The sequence below is a fragment of the Strigops habroptila genome, chromosome 5, assembly GCF_004027225.2.
Source record: "Strigops habroptila isolate Jane chromosome 5, bStrHab1.2.pri, whole genome shotgun sequence".
In the NCBI taxonomy this organism is placed as follows: Eukaryota; Metazoa; Chordata; class Aves; order Psittaciformes; family Psittacidae; genus Strigops; species Strigops habroptila.
Window position 1 is genome coordinate 53,628,573 of NC_044281.2, and position 24,152 is coordinate 53,652,724.

Below are 24,152 nucleotides of genomic sequence, written 5' to 3' on the forward strand. Positions count from 1 at the left end.
GCTAGTGGAGGAACTTTCTGGAAAAAGTTCCTCTGAATCTTGATCATATTTTTATCATTATTGGTGATTTGTTTTTGTTTAAATTGGCTAGTATTTCTAGTTTAGTTCATTATTGCTTCATATACTGGATCTAGGAAGGCTTTTTTTAAACAGCTTAAAGATTTGCTCTCCTGTAGCAAGTGTTTTTTCTCAAATAAGCACTTGCTTGCTCAACAAGTTTGTTTCTGGTCTCTTCAAAGACTTGTCTGCTAATTTTCGTCACTACCATGGTGTTTTGGTGTTCTTTCATCACTTCAAAGTCATGCTAAAAGTAATTAGCCATCACTAGTAGTACTTTATATAGAAAGCTTCTAAGCTTATAAAGCAGAAGGCTAGAAGAGCAATTGGCACCTTTTCATAACAGCGTCTTGAAGATTTGACGTTGGTGCATGAAAATCCAGTGTGACTGTAGTTCCTGTCTCGTTTCGATCTGAGAAGAGATAGCCCTGCTGCTCTCCTGACATCTGTTACTGTCCTGCGCTGCCCTGAGGCAACAGAATATTGCCGAGTGTTGATATTTCCATTTTTCCCTTCTTGCTTCTAAGTCCCTTTGATCGTTAGATCCACATGGTTGAATGCAAGTGGAATTAATATCACTTTAAGCCTCCAGGCTCATTCAATTTAACATGTCGCTTCCTTCACATGTATTCAATATTAAAGCCTCCTATTGAACTGAAAACAAATACATTGTATTTGTCTGCTTAATTCATTTTACAAGCTTCTAAGATTCTGTGCTGCTGTGTCCCAGCTAACACATATTAAAAAAAAAAATAACAGAAGGCAAACTTCACTTTTCTGTGGCTTTGTGTGGCGCAGGAGCAAAGCAATCACTTGCTGAACTGGACCAGTAGTTTTTCAGCTGAAAAATTATTATTGTGACTAGAGCAGCAAGAAACTCTGCAGCTTTATCCATACAGGCTCAGCATGAATCTGTTTTATCCCATTTCTGCTTGATGTGGGTTTGCATTAAGCTTGGGTTTCAAATTCAGAGAAAAGCCAATACTGGAAGGAAAAACTTGCTGTGATTAGGGATGGCAATGATAACCGAAATGATTGCCAACCTCAGGAAATTGGCCTAAGCTTTAGACTTACAAGAAACCGTTTCAAATTGGGCAATTTTCTTCTTTATTCAAATTTTGTTCTAAGGATTTCCAATTGTGATTTCAAAAACCTGTAAAAATTGGTTTACTTCATGTTTTCTCCCAAATCTCTCTTCATGCATAGCACCAATACATGCAGATAGAGTCTGTCTTTTCTAGCACAAGAGGAACTACCTTCCTGTAGTAAGTGGTTAATAATTGTTTCAGCTATTTCATGGGCTTAGATAGTTATGCTGGGAAAAGTTGCTCTTGTCAGTTAAACCAACAAGTAAATTCTTATTTGTAATTCTGCTGCATCCTGTTATTTGTCTTTGTTGTTATTCCCCATCAGAAACTTAAAAATAGGAAATAGGACAGTAGTGAATCTACTGCCTGACTGTATCTGTCAAGCTGTAGGAATCCTGTATCTGTCCTGACTGTAGGAATTGCCCTTACTTTTATTTCTTTCTTTTTCTTTCTAACCCCTCAAGAAGGGGATTATTTTTCTCTTTGTGTTCATGACTCTGTGTTAGAAATGCTGATGCTTTGCTGAACATACTGCGTACTGTCATCATCTAGGATCCTAGAAAAGCTGTTTTCTTTGTCAACAGCGCTGTTTCTTATTGCTTGGACTGAAATGTCCTCAAAACAAAACTGCATCTGGCCATGCACTTTAAAGTGAATGTGGTGTCTGCTTTAATGACCAAGCTTCAGTAGGCACCTCATGACAACTTGTGTAATTTCTATAATCTATTTTACAGCAAATTGAATGCCTAAACAGCTTCTTGCTAAGGGCTTTTTATGTAGAAATTGTTTGGCTGTCATTTCTGGTCATACAAAGTTGACATGAATGGTACTTACTGTGCAAAGAGTAAAGATTATTAAAAACCAAAGACTCGGGCTCTACTGATTTTGTGCAGCAGGATTTTCATCCAGAGCTGTCACATGTACTTTTTTAAAAAAACAACTCTCAGCCTCCTCTGAGATGAATAGCATTCTTGTACCAACTAGGAGATGCATTGAGAGAATTGAGGCAGGAAAAGATCACAAACTGAGAGGGAATCAAGATCAGAAACAGAATCTGGAATTTGGGCTCCCTGTCATCTCTTCAAATTACTAGGTCTTGTGTGGAATTTGCCTGGATTTCTCTGTTAAAGGTTCTCTATTAAAGCAATGAAAAAGATGATTTGAAATATCTCCACTGTTTGAAAACAGGGCCATGCTATTTAATCTAAAGAAGAAAACTCTCTCTAGCTGTTCTACCTCTGATTTCAGATAACCTAGTCATCCCAAATATGAGGTTGTTGCCTCAGAGGCAGAAATCACCCACTGTCCTGTACCTCACCAGGCAGATTCCTGAAGGCTAGTTTTTCCTGCCAGATAAGAAATAGCATAAATAATGCAGGGTCATTGTGATTACAGATCTCGCAGAACTGTCGTACTGTAATTCATGATTAATGGCTTTACATTGAGCTGCCAAAACATTTACAGAAAGATGTACTACCAGATTTCTAGCCAGTCAGTGTAAACTGGTTCACTTTTCTGACCCTGGGAAAATAGACTGATTTATACCAGCTTAAAACTTAGCTTCTTTACCTCAAGACATTCCTCTGAAAACACGGTACTAGTAATCACAACAGTATTATTTAGCTGTGCTTGTCTGGCCTCTGCGCTTTACCTTTGATTTTAAGTTGTTTGGGGCACCAAAATCCATTCATATTTACTGTTTCAGTCATCATTTTTAGTGTCCATAAAATACATCACTGTACTTCCATACAGCTAAAATGCACTCAACACTGATGTAGTTGGAACGTTGTGTCATTGATGTGGTAGGAGAGACGAGGCATGAAGAAGTAGTAAATAATCTCAGCAGTGATGTGAGAAATCAAAAAAGTACTGAGCATATCAAAAAAATTGAGGGACCTCAGCATAAGAAGGATGTGGACCTGTTGGAGCAAGTCCAGAGGCGGGCCACGAGGATGATCAGAGGACTGGAGTATGTCTCCTATGGAGACTGGGTCAGAAAGTTGAGATTGTTCAGCCTAGAGAAGAGAAGGCTCTGAAGATACCTTATAGTGGCCATCCAGTACCTAAATGGGCCTACGAGAAAACTGGAGAGGGACTTTCTAGAAGGGCATGTAGTGACAGGACCAGGGTTTAAACGGGCAGAGGGGAGACTTAGAGTAGATATGAGGAAGAAGTTCTTTACTGCGAGGGTGATGAGGCACTGGAAGAGGTTGCCCCAAGAAGTTGTGGCTGCCCCATTCCTGGCAGTGTCCGGGGCCAGGCTGGACGGGGCTCAGAGCAACCTGGTCTAGTGGAAGGTGTCTCTGCCCACGGCAGAGGGACTCGAACTAGATAATCTTTATGTCCCTTCCAACCCAAAACCATTCTATGATACTATGAAAAAGACCTCCAAGCTGAAAATGAATACTTGCACCCTCAAACAAACCCATAACGAACCAAAACAAAACCTCAGGAAGCAGGAGATGAGCCTTTCACCAGAGTCCAATAGACTGAATACTGCCATGAAGAAGTGCTGGGGAAGAAGATGATAAACATGAAAACTTGGAACTTCCCAAATCACTTCACAATCTGCTGCTCAGGAACTGAGGAAAGACATCATTTCACAGAGACCAAGGACAGCAATAGAACTGAGTCCTGCTTCTTACATGGAGTTGCTGTATGTCTTCACTGAAGTCATTCAGAGTTCAGGTTTGAAGCTGGCATGGTAAAGATGCATGAGAGAGATTTAGCTGACAAAGAAAACAAACAACAACCCCCACCCCCCAACGCACCTAAAACTCCAAAACAAATTCTGTGGCATTAACAGAACTGTGGATTCATTATAGTAGCCAGCAGCATGATACTGTGAAAAACTGGCTAAGCAGCAGCACAGAGGCATGTGTGATTCAATTAAGAAGTAAATATTTTGCAGGACTTGTTTTAGCTGGGGAATGTGGAGACACATTGACAGGGAAGGGATCCATGGCCAGTGGAAATAGTAGAGAAATGATTGCGGTTACTGGAAAAGTAGGAACGGTATGTGAGACATAAGGGAAGTCTTCCAGTGTCGTAACCTGTAATGTGTAACAAATATCCTTATGCTATTATGCTGTTGTACGGCACTGCTGGGCCTGGGTGATATGAACTCTAATGCCGTGGCACAGTAGGAGTTCAGCTACAGAGCTCTAACTTGATAAAAAAAAGGGTCTTTGTGCTTTTACTGCTACCTTAGCTTCCTGATCCTAGAGGTAGTTACTGAGGGGTTAGGATTTGCTGATACTTGATCAAAGTATTGCTATGTTGATTTGGGGTGGTTTAGTGATACACACATCTAGTCTGTACTATATATTCATATGGTTTTATTTTTTTTTGATTACCTAACCTTTATTCCTTCATCTTCACAGCTAGATTCTTCAAAAACTATACCCGATGTTAAAAGAAACCATAACAAATCCTCATTCTAATGCCTTTAGGTGTAATTTTGTTCTTGTTGTTGTTGAAACAGTTGGGTACTTACCTGCTTGGTTTCTCCTCATGAGTGTTTGTGCTCAAAAAATTTTTTCAATGATCAATTATTTTGCATGTGATTTTGGAGGCATCTTTTAAAATTGAAGCCTAAGCATTCCATGGTCAGCAGACGTGGATATATAGGTGCAAATATTCCAGGAATTTCCTCAGGAAGACTGATGAACTTTGTTTATGTACCTTTTCAGTTTTCAGTGCAATGATTTCCACTCCTTATTTATTGGTTGTGGATACAGATTATCCTTATAATTGTCTTTTACTGTCAAAACAGTTTTAATAATCTCCACAAGAAAATAAAATCTTCTTGTGCAAGTGGCCAAATTGCCCTTTGCTAGAGTTGTGTGTATGCTGTATCTGTGGGTCCTCTGGAAAAAGCAGTTATCTATCCTTCTCTCTTACCCCTGCAATGCTGGCTTCTAGCTTCATGGTGTGGAGATTTTTTGTCTAAAAGGGGATTTTTGTGGTTTGCAGAACTCTCATTCCAATTTGGCACTTCCTGTGATGATTTCATATGGTAACTTTCTGGTTGTTTCTGGTACAGGAAAAAGGACTCTGCTTAAGGGGAAAATGGTATGAATTTTATTGGTATTTTCTCAAACCGCCTCCTCAAAGTTTATGAAAGTCTGAACTTTTTAATCTCATTAATACTAATCAAATACCAGGTTTCCAATTTCTTTTGTTATTTCCAAGTTAATTAAGAACCTTTGATTCATAAATGCCTCCTAGGACTGAGGCGTATTGTTACTTTTCTAATGGGTAGAAAACATCCCAAGGCACATTTGTTTCAGAGCTTTTCCTCACAGTTTAAAAGTGCACCCAGTTCTAAACTGGTTTTCCGAGCCTGAAAACTGTACTGACTGCACAGAAGCCTCCTGGCAATTGCTTGTAATTGAACTGCTTGCCTTGGACCTGGTTCCCTATTCAGGTCTTACTAAACAGACTGGTAGTCTTTCCACTACCTCAGCAAAATTGAAGTGAGACATCATTATTTTGTCTGTTGCCCACCTCAAAGATACTACTTGTGGAATAAAATGTGTGGCTGGGAACAAACCACAGAAACTGACTGGGTTCTGCCTTCTGTCCTCCATGGCTAAAATTGATTGTCAGAATTCATTTGACAGAGAGATCAAATTTTAATATCAATTACGATTTTGATATGCTGATCTGTTAACAGGTATAAGTATCCTTGTGGTGGTGGTACCTAATTTCAGGGGAGGAGAATGATTGTTCTCTTAATCTATCATTAAAGAAGAAATCTCTGTTAGGAACTGCATGCAAAAGGAACTGAAAAAAGAATGGAGATAATGTGAACAATTTTTTCATATTCTAGAGATATACAAAAAGAGGTAATGGAATGTGAAGTGTGAGCAACTTTTGAAGTAGCAGCTTTTATCATATGCGGGTTTTTTTAATCTTCAATGCTTTATCTTCAAGTGGTGGGGGAAAAAAAGACAGAGAATGCATTTCTCTGTTTCTAATATCAACGTCGCACATTTTTATCCACATCTGTGTAAACACTTGGATAACTGTCATCTTTCTGACCTGCTCGCTTTCAGTATTGGCATCCAGAGCAGTTGCTGGGATCTCATATAAAGAAGAATTGCCCTAAACTGGCAACTAGACAGATTAAGGCGCTTGGGTGGGGAAAAATATAAAACACTTTGCAAACCACAAAGCTTAAAAAATGGGAATGGCAGTGCCAGGAGGAATGAGTCTTCAACATCCAACTTTGTAGGTGCAAGTCAGTCAGAAGTTTTCAGCCATTCTTGGATTATTTGTCTGGTTTTATATGGTGGGGGGGAGGTGGGGTGTCAAAGAAAATATCCTGAAGTTCATTCAATTAAAGCCATAAAATTCAATGATGGAGTGACAGGAAGAAGGTCACAGGGAACTGTCCTGTGTTAGGTAGATAATGTGGAGTTGTGGGTGCTGTGGACCAACCATAAGCTCATTCTCTCTAGTAGACATTGCTTTATCTTGAAGTTTTGAGAGCTGTAGAAAAATTCCTTTTGCAATCTAATTGTAGATGTTCCTGTCAATGCTGTAACAGCCTAACTGGAGCATCTTGCAGCAGTAAGTTTTGCATGCAATCTAGGGCTTTTATGAAATAAAACCAACTCTTTTTTAATGAAGAAAAAAGGTATTCTCATTATATTTCCTCATCTCGGATATAGGTTATAAGTTTTTCAGCAAGGTGGTGTTTCTGTTTGCTTTACGGTGCCAAATACAGTATTAAGGACTGATGTATAATCAATGATTCTTGGAGTTTGCTGGCTTGCGTACATGAACAGACTGCTGTTTCCAGAAAAAATAAACTTGCAGGAGAACTTATGGGCTACGTTTTCTGCTGACAGTTAATGGGACTTTATAGAATGGAAGGCAGCACAGAATTTGGCCATGTGCAGAGTATCTCAGCATGAAGAACCAGTGGCTCTTTCAAACAAAGAACCTAATTCCTTTAGTATTAAGTATTTGCAGTATAATTTGAAACTTAGTGATGTTTATCCATGGCCCAGTCTATCTCTGGCTGAAGTCAACAGGTCTCTTTCCAACCTTACCCCAGGGTTCACACACCTCAGCCAGCAGAGTGCATGTGTTCATTTTCCCAAATGGCATAGAACTTGGCAGACTTGGGTCTGCCTTTGTTTTTTGAATTCTGGCTGTATTTGAAACTAAAGCACAAAACAAAATTTAGAGGCTAAAAATTCTGTGGTTTATGAACCACAAATCTTCCATGACTCACCTTTCATGCAATTTTATGACCCTACTGGCTTGGAAATGAGCAATGTCAATTGGCCACCTGCAACATCAAGGAGAATTAGTATTGTGGTCACTCGTTGAAATGTGGAACCCTAAAAGAATAGGGAGGAAAAAAACCCCAACCAAAACCCCAAGACAACTTCACTGTAAACTGCTGATTTAGCATAATGTTCTACCACCACTGAGACATTGCAAAACTATGACTTTTCTGTAAAAGTTTTTACTTAAATCAAATGGTAGCAGGCAGACCTTTCAAAACTTGCCCAATGCTAACTTTCTCCAGAATTAAACTTGTTAGCTCTGCTAGAAGTCTTGCTGAAACCTGCATTCAGATAAAAGGAATTCCCTTACAAAATAAACAGGAAATAAGATTTTTTTTTCTTTTTAAAATATTTTTTGATTTATTCTGTTATTGGATTTCTGACATCTTGATTTTACCTTTTTTTTCTTTTTTTTTTTTTTTTTTTTATTGTGTCCTAGCTCTGTAGTCTTACACTACATCACTGAAGCACTGAATCATTCTTCTTCCTCAATAGTGGGAAAGCCAATACATGTAAATGACCTTTAAGGGGCTTGGATGGAAGATATTGTTTAAGTGCTAAGTATGGCTGTTAGCAAAGCAGTATTATTGGGCTTGTGTATGTTGAGTATTGAGGTCTGAAGCCAAAGCTGTTGCTGCAAATTTGTGCTTGTGTACTTCGAACATCATGCTATTATCAGCTTATACTGACAAGCTTCACCTCTACATGGTTGCCACTGGCACTGAAAGTTATTCTAGAATTGCAAGTTACATTTCAAGAAAGTTTCAAGAGTCTCTATTCCAAATATTTCACCCAAGTTCTCTTAAACCCATGGTCAGCTGGTATTCCCAGTTAATCCTCAGGTATTCGGTGGTGGTCAGTCACTGATGCCACATGCTTATGAGTTGGAGAGAGGAAATGAAGGAAATTCTCATCTGCCGTGTAAAGATGACCTGAAACAAGTGCCTTCCACAGATTTTTCTGCTACTGGCATCAATGTACGTCCTGAAAAGCAGCACACCACTGGGAAAATTATTTCTCCTTCCTGTAAAAATACATTAGTAGCCCAGGTGCTGCTATTCAGTGACCGAGGTCATACCCACACCCAGAAATCTCCCTGAATTTTGGATTAACCTTGACACATGTATGTTTATTATAAACAGCAACTTCTACCAGTTATTTTCCATACTTGTAAAGCATAAGATATAAGGTGTAAATTAAATACAAATGTTTTTGGCAAGTGGGATGTCTCTTCAAATATAAGAGCGTGGTCTGCATATCCTGAAAATCCTTCTTTAAGGACTATAAAAGGTATTATTAAAAGTTTGTTCTTTTATGAGGCCAGCTATCAAAGATGAAATTCAGATCGAGATTTTAGTCCAAACCTTCCCAAGAATAAGGTGTTTGGATTTTGGTTTATATTGAGCGTTAGAAATGATAATTTAAAGAAAAGCCAGTAGAATTTTATTGCCAGTGACCTAGTGCTTAGTACACTGAGAGGCTTTCTGTAGGTCTTAGGGGCTTTTTTTATTTTGATGGGGTTTTTTGTTTTGTTTTGGGTTTTTTTGTTTGGGTTTTTTTTGGGGGGTGGGGTTAACGTTGCTTATCAACTAGTATTGTAGCAGATTTTGAAGTCAGATTGAATTATCCTCCCCAGTGTGCTTCTATAGGGAAGCCACTTTGGAATCTGCAGGAACAAGCCCAGCTTGCATCCCATTTGCCACATGGGTTTCCCTCTGGCTTCAATTTGCTGCTATAAAATAATTCTTAGGTATGGAGGCTGTACTGAACCTGCCCAATGCATGTCACATTTAGTTACTCATATTTCTTCTAAGATAACAGCTGCAAAGAAGCTGTGTTTCTTGTGGTCTCTTCTGATTTACTGCTGCTTAATCTGATGTTTCAAATTGAACATGCAACGTTTTGAGCCTTAAAATGTCACTGCATTCTTTTAAGATATATGTTCAGCTGCTTTGTAATGGGCATGTTTTTTCTTAAAATTTAATACTCAGTGATTATGGAATAATTGAACAATGTAGCATGTCTGTTTATAGTCGAGTATAAGTTATAAGGTATACATCCAATTGTCTCTTTTTACATGTTTTTCCACATCCTTTCTTGTACCTGAAATACCTTTTGCAGCTAATTTAATATATCAATAAACCTTTAAGGTGCAACTGTGCAAGGGCATATATCAGGACTCATGTTACATGTGTTCTGTTGCAGAAAAATGACTACTGACAGTAGGTGAAGTTACGTATCTATACAAATCAAATGGGCCTGGTATCTTCAGTACTCTAAAAAGCAGTATTAAACTGAAGAAAACCAGAGGATGTTTACAACTGTCTGTATCTGCAAGAAAGTCACATCCTTGCTAGTGATTTCTTTGCTAGGCAGCACAGAGGGCTAGGGAGGACATGATTTTCTTTTTCCTTCATAAGAACATTTGGGATTTTTTTTTTCTTATGTAATTTAAAAAAAATAAAGGGGTTTGTTCTTTATTAGAGCACACACTATCTTTAAATGTAGGTCACTTAGCATCATCTTGAGTTATTCTTTTGTAAAAGATCAGGATGAAATTCCTCACCCGGCTATGTGATTGTACCAAGGAAACCATTTCAGGTTAAAGCCCATGCTCATTAGTTAAGCAAATATAATAAACCCACCAAATTTATTGATTAGACAAATAGATTATCTTCTTACCTCTCTCTCTGATCTGCTAAAAAGAATTCAGTTCTGTGTCACACAAGCTGTATGATAATATCTTTTTGTCTTTTTTTGTCAGCTGAATATTAATTGTAAAGTTTGTTCTCAGTCACATCAGGTTAACCGCTTCTACTTATGAACAGTAGCCACTGTTGTGATTTGCATATTCAACACAAGTTAACGAACTCAGCATCACAGAATCCCTGAAAGAGTATGTAGAAAGAGTTATCCTTTTTCTTGCAAGGATACTAAAGCAAGCCTGCCACAAAACACTTCTGTTCTCCTCTTATCTCAAACAATGTAGCCCAAACTCACAGAAGATACTGCACAGTACTACATAAGAAAATTACCTAGCTTCATTTCAGAAAGCGCCTACTTACATCGTAACTCAAACTCGATATCAGTGTCTTGTGTGTATCTCATTTGGAGTTTGATGCTATTTCAATTTTGAAAACAGCCTGGAGAATGTAATTGTATCAGATTAAAACTTAGGGGATGCAATAGTATTTTGTTAAAATGAGCACCTTGAAAGAGTTTGAACCTGTTCTTTCCTTTTTCTGTGTACAAGCGAATCTTGATTCCTGCTAATGCAAAGCCTCATGGCTGACTTGCAGAGTGTGAAATCCAAAGCAGTGAAACTATGGAATTTGAAGAACTTGCTTACTTCTGGGAAAATCTTTGATGTGATGGTCCTAGATGAAATTGTAATTTAGTTTGGAATGTTTTTTGCTGTCACTTTAGTGACCCTAAGCTTTAGCACAAACTGCAAGTTGATCTGTAATTCCCATCTATGTGGGACAGTTCTGCAAATGCACATTGTGGGAACACATCCAAGGATTTTACATGCATGGTGTTGCCAAAACTTCAGCTTGCAAAATTTCTGGATCATGAACTTCTGTGTGAAGATTTGGCGTCTGATCCTGTTCCTACTGCCATGTGTAATAGTCGCTATCAAATTTTACTGGGAATAGGACATTTAGGAGTCTGGAGTGAAAACATCTTGAAAATTTTTTATGATGAAAGGGCTTTTCTAGAAACCAGGTATGTAGAGAACAAATGAGAGGATGATGATCATTTATGGATAGGATGAGAGAGGAAGAAACCCTAGTTTCTATCTCACTTTGTCCCATAGTGTCAGGACATATTCGGAGGCTCTGCTTGACCACAACGCTTAGCAAGACCTACATATAGCAGAGTACAGGCACAAGAAGATCTGAACATCACGAAAACATGATTTGTGGGCAGTACCTTATTGTTCCCTTTGAAAAATAAAAGAGCTATTTCTCTTGTATTACTAGCATGTCTAGTTCAAATTTGTCCTACTTGCAACAGCATAATCTTGTTGCTATTTCTTTACCAGAGGCCAATATCTGTTATAATTTCTGCGTCTGAAGGAGAAGCTACCTGGAATAGCGTGGCTATGATTGGTGGGGTTACAAGTCCCTTGCTTCCTGTTCTCATCTGCTAAATCTAAACATGACTTCATCATCTCTGTTGATCCTTTATTGTTCTCCCCACTGGTACTGAGTACCAGTAGCTGACAGGAGGCAGGATACTTCCTTGTGTGGTCTTGTAGGGCAGGATTGAAAAGATAGTCGCAAGTCATAAGGCTGCAAAAATCCATTTCTGTACCTCTATGGAGAATGTGTTCATCTAGAGATTTGTATAGAAGTATATTAACTGCTTGTGAGTGCTTGTGGTAAAGAAGATGTAGGAAAGGAAATAAGGCATGTGAAAAAGGGAAGCTGTCAAGCAGGTTTAGAAATCAAAGAAACTCTTATAAGTTCTGAAGGTTTTGAAGCAAAATGTATAATATTTAGTCCCTAGCAGAACTCTGCTGAATTCAGTGATCTGTGTAAGAGAATTAATTTTACCTGGTGCTTTAAAATGTGTGTTGTTTGAAAACTCCCCCCTGACTGATTTATAAAAAAAGAAAGCTATAATGAGATCCAGGTTCCTGTAAGTTTATAATGATCTTGTGCTTTTAGCTAGTTATGCTATTTATGTGGTCCTATTACTGTTGCCTGACTCCCACCCTCTAATATAGTTATCCTCACTGCACTTCTTTGTGGTAAAGAAGTACAATAATCCCCATTTTACAAATGGGGAGCCATGGCAAAGAGAGGCTTAGGCCTTGCCTGAAGTCATGCAGGCAGCCATTTAAGGAGCGGGGAATTCAACCAGGACTTCTAAACAGCAGGCAAATGCTCCAGCCCCTGGGCTGTCTGTCCTTTGCTCCTACATTTAAAAGAGCTCAAAAGGTTCAATCCAGACTTCAGAGGTGGTTCAGAGGTTAATGAAGGCAGCCTGGCTAAAGTAACAGAATAGCTGGACTAGGTAAAAATGTGCCACTTAGGTGCAGAGTTGCAATATCAGTGAGCCAAATAAAGGTTTTTCAGCTGGCAGCTCTGGTTTCCTCTCAATTATGCAAGCTTGCTCTCTCATATGCAAACACATGCCCTCTCTGCAACTCATCTTAATTCTGCCTCAGAGGAAGGACGTGGTAATAGGAATTTAGTATAATTAAATGGTTATGTAGGAAGCTGGTGGTAAACATTTACTTATATAAAATAAGTGGTGGAGAAAAAACCGTGAGGTGGATTTCTTAGTGTTTGCTTTTTGGGGTTTATTTTTGTGAGGAGAGTATTCAGTGACAGAGATTTGTTCTCAGTAGAAAATGCTTGAAAAACATTAGTCTGCTTTGGTATTAGAAAGATTAGAGGGCACACTGTGAGAATTTGTAAGGATTTATGTGCTTTTTAGAAAGGATTAAGAAAAAAAAGTCCAGATTAGAAATGCTGTCTAACCACATCACTACCCTGCATGCCAGCATTTGCATGGTGGTTTGCTTTTATGTTTAATACCACAATGTTTGTATTGCGACTTCAGTTACAGTTGGTTTTGTTTAAGGACCATGGTCTAGGTGCACACAGCGTGTGAAATGAAATGGTGTGAGTTCATGCAGCATTCTTGAAATCTTACTCAGCAGCAAGTCTGAAATACTGAAGAAAAAGATTTTAAGGATACGCTCATTCTAATAAGTTGCTCAAATAAAACAAAACAAATCAAATACATTCCATGACATTGAAGTGTTTGCTTTCTCCCTTTCTATCAAATTTTAAGCTTGAACAAGGTTTGTTCTCTGGAACATTTGTTTCTTTAAAATATTTGGATGTGGTACTTCCAGAGTAACACCAGACTGCAAAACATGGAATTATTTATTTGTTTGGGAGCATAATTGCTAAACATCCTCTAGGCTGAAAAATATGCTTCCTAATTCCTAATTACTAGAAACATCTTCGGCATACATAGCTGATTAAAGTCAGATTGCTAAACGGGGGAGATTAGAGGCTTGTGTTGCTAGAAAACTGCTTGTGCTGATTTGAACTAATATTCATTTGTAAATTCAAACCCATTTAGACACTTTATTTAGAAAAACAAATCCGTGAAAGATGTACCTATGGAACAGACTAGCTATTACTTTGGTTTGTGCTTTACTGTCTTAGTGTATTAGGCATCAATTTGTTGAGAGGTTTTGACATCTTACCAACATGCAATAGAAGTGGAACCTGACCTGTAAGAAGGGCTTAGTTGTTCTGAATTTTTTTTCTTTCTTTCTATCTCCCCATTCCTTTCTTCTTTTTTACGATTTTTTTAAAAATTTATATTTTTTTCTTTTAATCCTCTTCCCCCTATTCTCTCTCTTCTCTGATTTTTTCTTGTTTCTTGTTCCCTTTGTTTTCCAGTTTTCTTTTTTCTCTTTTCCCATTTTTCCTTTTCCCGCTTTTTTCCTTTTATTTTTTTCTTTTCTTTTTTCCTCCTATTTCTCTTTTTCTTTGTTCTTTCTTCCCCCTTCTCCCCCATCTCTTTTCTTTCTCTTTCTTCCCCCCTCCCATTTCCCCTCTCCTCTTCACAGCCACAGGACTTTCCATTCAATGTTGTCTGGATATATCTGAGCACAGTGATTCTTGGAGGATGAGTGTATGTTAAATATAGTGTCTTTTCTAGACATGTGCCAGTGGCTCTGTTTCAGGTACTTGGTGAATTTGGTCTTGTCACATCCTCAGTGTGGAGGTTTCTGCGTGTAAGCAGGTGTCATGCCAAATATGTTCTTAAAGTCACCGTGCAGAAGAAGTGTATTGTGCCTAAGGGTAGATGCTTGAGCATTTTTCCCTAGAGAACAGTCCTGGTGCTATATATAATTTTATCTTGCTCTTTCAGCCATTGTAAAGGCAGTGACCAAAATGGAGTTCCGTTTGCATGGGTGAATATCAAGTTTGAGTTGGATTCTGGATGTTGGTTGTTTTGTTTATAATTTTACTACTCTAATAATACTGATTTTAAAACAAAATTTAGGGGATATGTGCTTTTTTTGATGTTGTTTTGGTTTTGTAAATTCTCTGTGAAGTTGATGCAGATGTATGTGGAACTACAGGTTTTGTTACTGGCTTCTTATGAAATCAAATGCATTACAGTGTCTTCAGACTGGAGAAGATTTTCTTAGCATCTGTATTATACCTGGCATGTTATTGACATTTCTGGTGGTCTGAAAAATTTATTGTAGGCTTGTATTGACGGACTGACTTAGTTAAAAGTTTCATATCTAGAGAGACATTGCAGATTTTGGCATTTATAGGCTATGGAAAGGTGTACCTTAGTACAGGCGAACATCATGTGGGAAATAGAACTGAAGATTGAGTAGTTAGTTGAGCATGTCAAAAAGTGAAGATCGTCTGTGGAAAAGAGAAATTTAAGGAAGCACTTTAAGAATGAGAACAGAAAAAAAAAGAAATTTAGAAATAAACCCTAAAATGGGGTTTAGGCCAATTTAGAAGTGGTAAGCAGATACAAGATTATCGACGTCATATACTAAAAGTGACAAAAGATCACAGTTGATATTTATGGCAATTTGAGATTTGAAAAATGTTTGTTATTAATATGCAAAGAAAAATTAAATTTAAAAGTGTGCTGCAACTATGGACTCAGTAAGCATCAGCTTACAGCTGTGTCATTGATTCAAGGTCTGCTGGGATAAATTACAGTTTTAGCTGAGTGGACAACTGAACCTGGAGGCCTCCTTAATGAGCAAAGAATTAATTGAAAGAATAATTCTCTCACTTTTTCAGGCAAATGGTTGTTCTTTGCGGTGACTATAGCTGTGAGAGAGTGTCATTGTTTGTTTGTTCAGGTGCTAAGTACATTTGTTAGAAAAGCAGCAAGTCTTTGATATCATCTCTTGTCTCTGGAATACCATCAGTTTCTACCTTATTTAAATTATATTATGATTTCAGATGGTTCTTTGATAAGTTAAGGTACAAAGGTAATTTGGGTGGTTTTTTTCTCTTTGTGTTTTAAAGAGTTGCTTATACTGGAAAGGGAGACTTACACTGTACTCTCAAGTGACTGGGTGTCAATACAGAGGTTCACTGCTATATTAACTCTTCATGTAAATGAAGGCAGAATTTCTCAATTTAAAGCTTTGCATCATGAGTAAGGAAGTTATCTTTATTCCTTTTATATGTTGGTCTCAACAATTCAATTGTTAGAATTGCTAGGTTTTCTTGGGTTTTTTGCATGTCGATATACAGAAATGCTAATAAAAGACCATTCCAGAAGAAATCTGAAGCCCACGTCTTCTGGATTCTTACGAATGAGGAAGGAAACTTCAAGCATTTTTTGAAAATTTGCAGTCTGTTCTAGAAAAAAGTATCTTTCATACAGTCAGGAACAATGTGGCCACAGTTTAATTGATTTCTCTCTTGTTCAAATTGAAGTTTCACTGTTTACTCAAGTATTATTTATTTTAATCAGATGAATAAATACACAATCTATCATGGATTGGTGTGTATGGCAGAGGGTTATGACTGGAAGATCAGTGTTCTTCATTGGTTCAACATGACCTAGGGGTGGTAAAGCCATTTCTCACTTTTTTTTTCTTTGTCCGACTTGTCTATTAAGTAGACAATTTACAGTGGGTCTTCTAATATATGTAGATGAGTTAAGGAATTAATGTTAGGGTCAGCTACTACTTTCTTCTCCAGAAAACCTGAAATTTTGCTTTTCAAAAATACAGTAATTTTTTCTTGGGGAAATACAAAATGTGCAGCAGAAGAATCACCTCTGAAGGAGATAGACACCTGTAATTAGGTCTCTATGCTATTTTATGAGTCTATGTGCTGTAGAAGAATTTGCAGTAGAGACTTGGAGTTTTTCCAGAAGTATTTGTTATGTACTTAGAAGTGCTTTGGAGTGAGAGATCCAGATATTTCTTAAGATCTTAAAAGCATGGTATGAAAAATCAGATTTTCCACATTCCCGCTTGCAACTTAAATCCAGTGCAAACAGAGGTCTCTTTATTTCATAAGTACTTGTGTAATGCTGGCTCTACTTTTGAGACTTACTGATTTTGGTGTATTTGAAGACAGGAAAATCAAAGTCACATTGTGAAAATATCCTCCTGAAATATGTTATTACCTTTCAATGCAGTTGTAAAGGATGACTTTATGGTTAAGGCTCTGGCCTGGGACTTGAAAGTTCAAACTGAGTTCAGCTCAAGGATGTGACTCTGATGGCAACTGCAGGCATGCCAGGCATTCTTCCTGGGTCTCAGTTCTCCACCCAGAACATAGCAATTGTCACCTTATGCCAAAGACTCTTATGTGTACGAATATAGTGAACATATAGAACAATCTGCTCCTCATCTGATTCTTAGCTGTTACTGTAATCTAAGTAATTCTTCATCATAACTTCTATATTACCACTGCCTTCTCTTTTACAGTCCGCATCATGGGGGATGTGAAACTGGTGACATCTACTCGAGTCTCCAAAACCTCGCTGACGCTCAGTCCCCCTGTTCCTGCTGAAGCACCAGCATTTACTCTTCCTCCTCGGAATATCCGTGTGCAGCTGGGAGCCACCGCCAGATTTGAGGGAAAGGTAAGAAACAGAGATGATGGAGCATTTCTCCATTTAGTTTTGCTCTTTCTTGAAGCTGCCTAGTAGGCTGCAAAGATAATGAAGTTGCCTCTGCAATACAGGACTTTTATTCAAACAGAATACACAAGTGATTACCCTTCTGAGGAGGTAGGAGCATTACAGGTCTGTTTCCAAGAGAAGAGTGCTGCAAAATCTGAGCATGTGCTGAGTGTAACCTAGTTGAGCATGCCAGGCACTGAGTTTAGTATCAGTGGAAAACTGCTTCAAGAGCCGTCTCTAATCAGAGAGTACCTATTCTCCCCGCATATTCATCTCCCTGCATCCCAGATCTGCCTGCTAGTGAATCATCATGTGTAACACAAACCTAACCCAGCTATGGCATGTTCTTCCTAGTAGTCAAACTAGGAATCTGTAGAGCATTTTCAGAGGAAAGATTGATTTGTTCAAGGAAACTTGTTAACCCAAAGGGTTTTAAAGGGTGTGTAGTGTAGTGTATTGTGGATCCCAGGTTCTCCCCTTTCAGTCATGCTTGGGACATTGAACCATGTTTACTGGTATCCATATTTCTTTCATGCTTCAATCTGGGTATGATCCCTTCCTAGCTGTCTTCTTTTCTTCATCCTTGACCCAAGACTTTTTCCTGAAACTGCCAGTTTTTCTTCTCAGCGCTTTCATCTTCTTTCTGTCCACCTCACGCTCTGACTGTATGCTGACAGCTATATCATCAAACTGACCACACTTTTAATCTTTGAAGTGGTGGGACTTGTCTGACAGAGGCAGGAAGCTGCAAATTTACTGTAACAAAAGTAAGGGCTAGAAGGAATTCAGGAAATTCATAACTTCTGAAACTCAGACAGAGGGCTGGTAGAGGGCATCTGATATTTATCTTCTTTGTTTATACAAGAGCAGGCCAGGAACTGGGCAGACAACCAATTTTTGGAGTATATAAATTTTTAAGTGCAAAGCAAACTCAGAAGTAGTTCTTGGATTTGACTTTTTGAAGAAAAGTTGGCATTTTTCATAAAAAGCAGATAGAATCATAGAATAGTTAGGGTTGGAAAGGACCTTAAGATCATCTAGTTCCATCCCCCTGCCATGGGCAAGGAACGCCTCACACTAGACCATGTGGCCCAAGGCTCTGTCCAGCCTGGCCTTGAACACTGCCAGGGATGGAGCATTTACCAGCTTCTTTGGGCAACCTGTTCCAGTGCCTCACCACCCTCACAGTAAAGAATTTCTTCCTTACATCTAACTTGAACTTCCCGTTGAAGTTTGAACCCGTTACCCCTTGCCCTATCACTACAGTCCCTGATGAAGAGTCCCTCCCCAGCATCCTTATAGGCCCCCTTCAGATACTGGAAGGCTGCTGTGAGGTCTCCACGCAGCCTTCTCTTCTCCAGGCTGAACAGCCCCAACTCTCTCAACCAGCCTTCATATGGGAGGTGCTCCAGCCCTCTTACCATCCTCGTGGCCCTCCTCTGGACTTGCTCCAACAGCTCCATGTCCTTTTTATGGTCCTTGGTGTCCTTGGTGTTTTGGTGTCCTTGAGGACACCAGAACTGTACACAGTACTCCAAGTGAGGTCTCACGAGAGCAAAGCGTAGGGGCAGGATCACCTCCTTTGACCTGCTGGTCACGCTTCTTTTGATGCAGCCCAGGACACGGTTGGTTTCTGGGCTGCGAGTGCACACTGAAGCCAGCTCATGTTAAGTTTCTCATCCACCAACACACCCAAGTCCTTCTCCACAGGGCTGCTCTGAATCTCTTCTCCACCCAACCTGTAGCTGTGCCTGGGATTGCCCCAACCCAGGTGTAGGACCTTGCACTTGGCTTGGTTGAACTTCATGATATCGGCATCAGCCCACCTCTCAAGCGTGTGAAGGTCCCTCTGGATGGCATCCCTTCCCTCCAGCGTACCAACCGAACCACACATCTTGGTGTCATCGGCAAACTTGCTGAGGGGGCATCAATCCCACTGTCCATGCCGCAGACAAAGATATCGAACAGGATTGGTCCCAACACTGACCCCTGAGGGACACCACTCGTTACTGGTCTCTGATTGGACATTGGTAATTTCAATGAAAGTCTTTAAACCAAAAAAAAAAGTGGTTTTTATCAAACCTGTACAAAGATTTTAATTTTTTTTTTAAATTATCTTACTTTTAGTGTGATTTTAAGGCATCAGTCAGAAACCCTCAGTCTGTATGACACTGGCCAGGCCCAGTGAACATTCGCTCTTGTGCTGTTTTTATCCTTTGCCCCACCCCGCTTCTTTATTTCACCCTGCTTTTTTGTAGACACTGTGGAAAATGACAACATGTTGCTACTTTAGGCATGTGACGATTACACACAATACTGTTCTAAAGAGCTCTGGTTCTTCCAGACACCACTGCAACTGGCAGTAAAAGTACAGAGAGATTAAAGCTGAAGCATGTGATGTTGCTATGATTTGGTTTTGCATTTCTCCTGTTTCCCAATTCAAATCTCAAGTGGGATATTTACAATTTTTAGTGCCCTCTGCAGACTTTTTATTATTAGTCAAATGGAAGCAATTGTAATGACCAACAAGCTAGAGTGCCATCAGTGTTTTGCATTTTTTTCAGTTTTGTTTTTAATTTTTCAGGGGTACCTATCCCCTTTTTATAGTTGTTTTGAAGGCTGCAAGGGTAAAGTCTGAGGTTTCAGGTCTTTTTAGTAGCTTGGAAAAAATAAGCAAATTCAATACTAAGTGAACTGACAGGCTTAAGTTCATTGAAGGAACAAAGCTTTGACTGAAGTCCTGGATTGAACCTACGTGATGAAAATCTAAATTCTAGTTCTGCTATATGAGCACGCATGAAGTCTTTAATTCTCCATCTTAAAATAGGGATGGTGATATAGTAGTTGCACGCATGTCGTATAGCTGAAATAAACTTTTAATGCTCAAAGTGCTTTTCCAAGTGCCAAGTATTAGAGCACAACTTCACTGAAATACATGTGAGATCTGCAATTACTTTGTGGCAAGTAGCCTGCCTTAACGGTTTGGCAAACCAAGATGATGCAATTACAGCCACTGCCTTTGGCACTTCAGCCTGTTGCTATGCGTGGAGCGTTGACTGTGTTTTGCCCAGTCCAGTTTGCTGCCCTAGAGGAGCTTTGTTTCACCTCTCTCAACAGAGGTGAGAAGAAATATGTAACACAGCTGAAGAGATAAAACAGCCAATCTTTATTGTTGTGAATTAGTTCCAAAGTTCCTGGAATCCATCCTAGCTGGAGGCCCAGATAAAAACTTGTAATTATTTTAGGGGTTTTTTCTGGGGGGGGAACAAGCTACATTAAAATAATTGGACATGTTCTCCTTATTATTTCATGCAAGAAAAAATAGGCTAGTAATTACAATACCAAGTATTAAAATTGAGGATGTGATCTGTTGTTTATAATGTAAGATGGTGGATGAGATTGTGTTTGGTTCTGTTGTCTATAGCTGGTGGGTTCAAATTTGTATTTTGTTTGTTCTCCTAATCTGCCAATGTGGGCAGGATGAGGGGGAACACAACAGTGCAGTTTGAAAGGATACTGTCACTTAAATCTGTGGCAGCCTGCAGAGCTCATGTCATCTGGGTGCATCTTCAGCTGGTTAGTGCAATGTTGCTTCTTCTGGCGCTTTAATGTTCCAGAGGTTCAGAAGGATAATGGATCTGTTCAGAAGGACAATCTTAATAATAACAATTTATTAAGACTTAGTAATAGAAGTAGCTACTGAACATATTTGGGATTTTCTATCCTGGAAAATAGGCTACAGCTGTTATGATGGGTTGTTGCTGATACTCTACTTCATCACATAATATAAATATTAAACTAGACTCGGGCTAAAGAAAAAGAAAAGTTTTAAAAATGACTAGACAGGAGATTTTCTTCAAAGAGTTCCTCTGCAGTGGAATTTATCTTATCAGAAAGGACAAACATTTTCAGAAACCAAGACAGGATATAAAGCTGATATTTCGATGATACGGTATGCTCATTAAGTGAACAAGGAAGAGAGGGCCCCAGGGTCAAACTTTTTGCTTTTCTTTCCAGTGGAACATAAGAAAACTTGTGTGAAATGGCAGTTCAAGATCAAGGAGAGTGCAGAAATTGAGAAATAGCCCATAAACATCAAAATTGGAGAAAGAAAGGAACTGGAGTTGCCATTGACAGGAATTATTTGATTTTTTTCTGTTGCTCCTACTACCACCCTGGTTTTCTTACTAACATCTCAACAAGTTTATCTATATCTGACTGCAGATCCAGTTTTCCAATGTGACCTCAGAATAAAAGGTTAGCTCATTTCAAGCCTATGAGCATGATTTTGGCTTGAAACACTGGCTGAGGGGTGGAACCACTTAGTAAGTCAAAGGCTAGGTTACCTTCCCTACATGCTCCCAAACGTCTACTGCATGGACTTTTAAGTTGTTCATCAATCAGTTGCTGATGTGACTCTTAAGGAAACCATCCCAGATTTTTATGAAATTGCATTGCAGGTTCCCAGCTTGTTAGGAATTGATTGATGAGCTGTTCTGCAATTGCACATCAAGTGTGAGATGAACAGCTCAGGGTGGTAATCTGCTGCCTTGTGCTAAGGTATGTAGCTTGGCCATCACAGCCTTTAAGACACTCTTGGAAAAAAAAAGCAAGCCAAAATGTTACCACACTTTGTTTTAAGCTATTTCTTTCTGTTGTATTAATCACTGGAATATTTATCGGGGCTTTGTAACATGAAATTGTGTTTGTATATCATTATCTTTCTAATTCATCTGAACATCACTGGATGTTATAATGCTGAATGGCATGCTAATGAAGGAGATTCCTTTCCTTATAGCAAATATCATGGGGGTTTCTGTGGCAAGTGTCATGAGAGGACTGGGAAATCCTTTTCAGCTCTAGCGCCTGAACGAGCATCTGTAAATTATCAGGCAGGTGGTATTTTGTTGCTGATAACATTTGATCAATTCATAATCCAAGCATAGTATCCTATCAAATTTTTTTCAGACTTTGGACATTTCTAAATTCTGCTTTCAGAAGTTTATTTACGACACAGAGAATCTTACATACTGACCAATAAGTACAAGATCATTAGCTATATACCTAGTTTAAAATGTAGGGTTTTTTTCAGTCTCTCTCACTCTCCAAAACTCGGCTGCACTATTCTACAGCAAAAGTTCAAAAAGTTATGGTAGACCAATATGAATGCAAATAGCATGATTTCCCATACAGACAAATGAAATAAAGCTTTTCAACATTTCCATGAATTTTGCTAGCTTTTCTAACTCTCCTGAGGATGGCAAGATTTTTCAGTGGAATTTGCAAATCTATATAAGTTTCCATTTCTTGTGATGGGCAGAGGGTGGCCAGAGATTTCCACAACTTTGCATGTTTTTGTGCCTACCTGATTTCTAAGTATCCTGCTTACTGGTCTTTCAGAGACTACAGGCTCAGTGACTTAAGACCGAAGCCTGTCTTTGTCTCAATTTCCATCCTTTTTGAGAAGACCTCATCCTTTGCATTTAGAAATTTGACAACTTTATCCAACTCTAAGTTTCTACTGTAACTGTCTTGAGGGGAAGATAGGTCTCCATTGTAGAACCTAGCAGTAATTTAAATGTTGACCTGTCTCCATTTCACAGCTACCTATACCCACAGCTTTTTATTGTGCTCAGCCTGAATTGGCCCATCCTACTGTTAAGGTTCAGCTTTTGCTTGGGTTTGTGATCATTGCCATGTGTGTATTAAGATGGCAAGCTAACCCTCTGGCTCCCTTTTTGTGTTTAGAAGCACTGAAAAGTTCTTTCATGACTGTCTGAGGAAGTCTTAGAAAGGAGATTAGTTTTCTGTGGCAGAAAAAAATACCAGCACCCTGGTGATGTGTGCAGGTGAATAGAGCAGCAGGATAGACTACAGCAGGGCTTTGTGCTATGACTGCCCACATAAGGAGTCAGTGAATGTCAGTGTTGTCATTCAGGTTTCCCTAGTCTGTGTTAACTTCTGTACTTCAAGGCATGGCAAGATTTACTTAGATTTCTGCAGCAAACTGATGGAGAAGCTTAGAAAAAAAAATTGGTTTTTACTGTTCTACAACCACTGAACTGCATTCTCTTGATCTTTCTCTCCTTGTTTAAGCTTTGGGTTCTGAGACCAATAAAATAGTCTTCAGCAGGCCTGTTGCTTATAAAAAAAAATGCCCAAACAAGCATTTTTGATGATAACTATGTGATTAGCTGCCCACACATGATTTTGCTGAACTTAAATAGCAATAGATTCACCACATGAAAAATATAATATGAACACTTCTGGTTCTGTATTGTAATGTCACTGAGTGTCAAGCAGTAAAAAATGACAAGTTAAAGAATTACCAGTTGCCAACAAACCCTTCCCTGTCCAGAGTGATATTAACCTCTGCGTTTGATTGTGGCAAGCAGTTAAGTCAACTTGCTTTGGCTGCACATACACTATTTTTAAGGGTAATATTGACAGTCATTAATTTTATGAACCTAAAGAATACTTGTGCTATAGCTCTGTTTGAAAGGAACAGCCAAATTTCGTGTTACAGACCACAGACAGATTGCCTAGGGGTCAGGAAAGAATTTTTCTCCTTGGATGAAGCTTTGCACAGTTGGCAACAATGCAGTACGGGTTGTTTTTCTGCTTCATGTGAACCATCATATATGGTCCATTGCCAGAACCAAGATATCAAACTATTAAATCCTGCCTGGTATTCTAATCCCAGGGAGATAGATTTCATGTATTGATATGTAGTTCATAGTTTGAGTAGATGTTGGGATACTTAGTTCAGTTTGCTGCCCATTAAGCAGTTACTGTTCTGCTCTTCACTTTCCATCCCCCTCTAGGTAAAGGACCTGAATGGTAAATTTTAAGGCAAGCCAGGTCGATGTCAAATCCTGCCCCTTTTTAATGTGCTTTCTGGTTGTCCTTCTACCGTCTTGTTATTATGATACCATATCTGTACCTATTCAAATCTGTGAAGTCCAATGATGTGCATCAATTTGCCAACTTCAGGGCTGCTTTTGCTGCTGCTGGTTGCACAGGTATGCTTCGGAACACTGTG

General features: G+C 38.9%; 1 protein-coding gene across 2 annotated transcripts in view; it reads left to right on the forward strand.

The window, feature by feature from the left end:
- MYLK (myosin light chain kinase) overlaps window positions 1-24,152 on the forward strand; it is a 215,834-nt gene that overhangs the window by 43,875 nt on the left and 147,807 nt on the right. For both annotated transcript variants that reach the window (XM_030487009.1, XM_030487010.2), the window contains exon 2: window positions 16,914-17,071. In XM_030487009.1, the coding sequence (XP_030342869.1) occupies window positions 16,914-17,071 (158 nt within the window). The remainder of the gene's footprint in view (window positions 1-16,913; window positions 17,072-24,152) is intronic.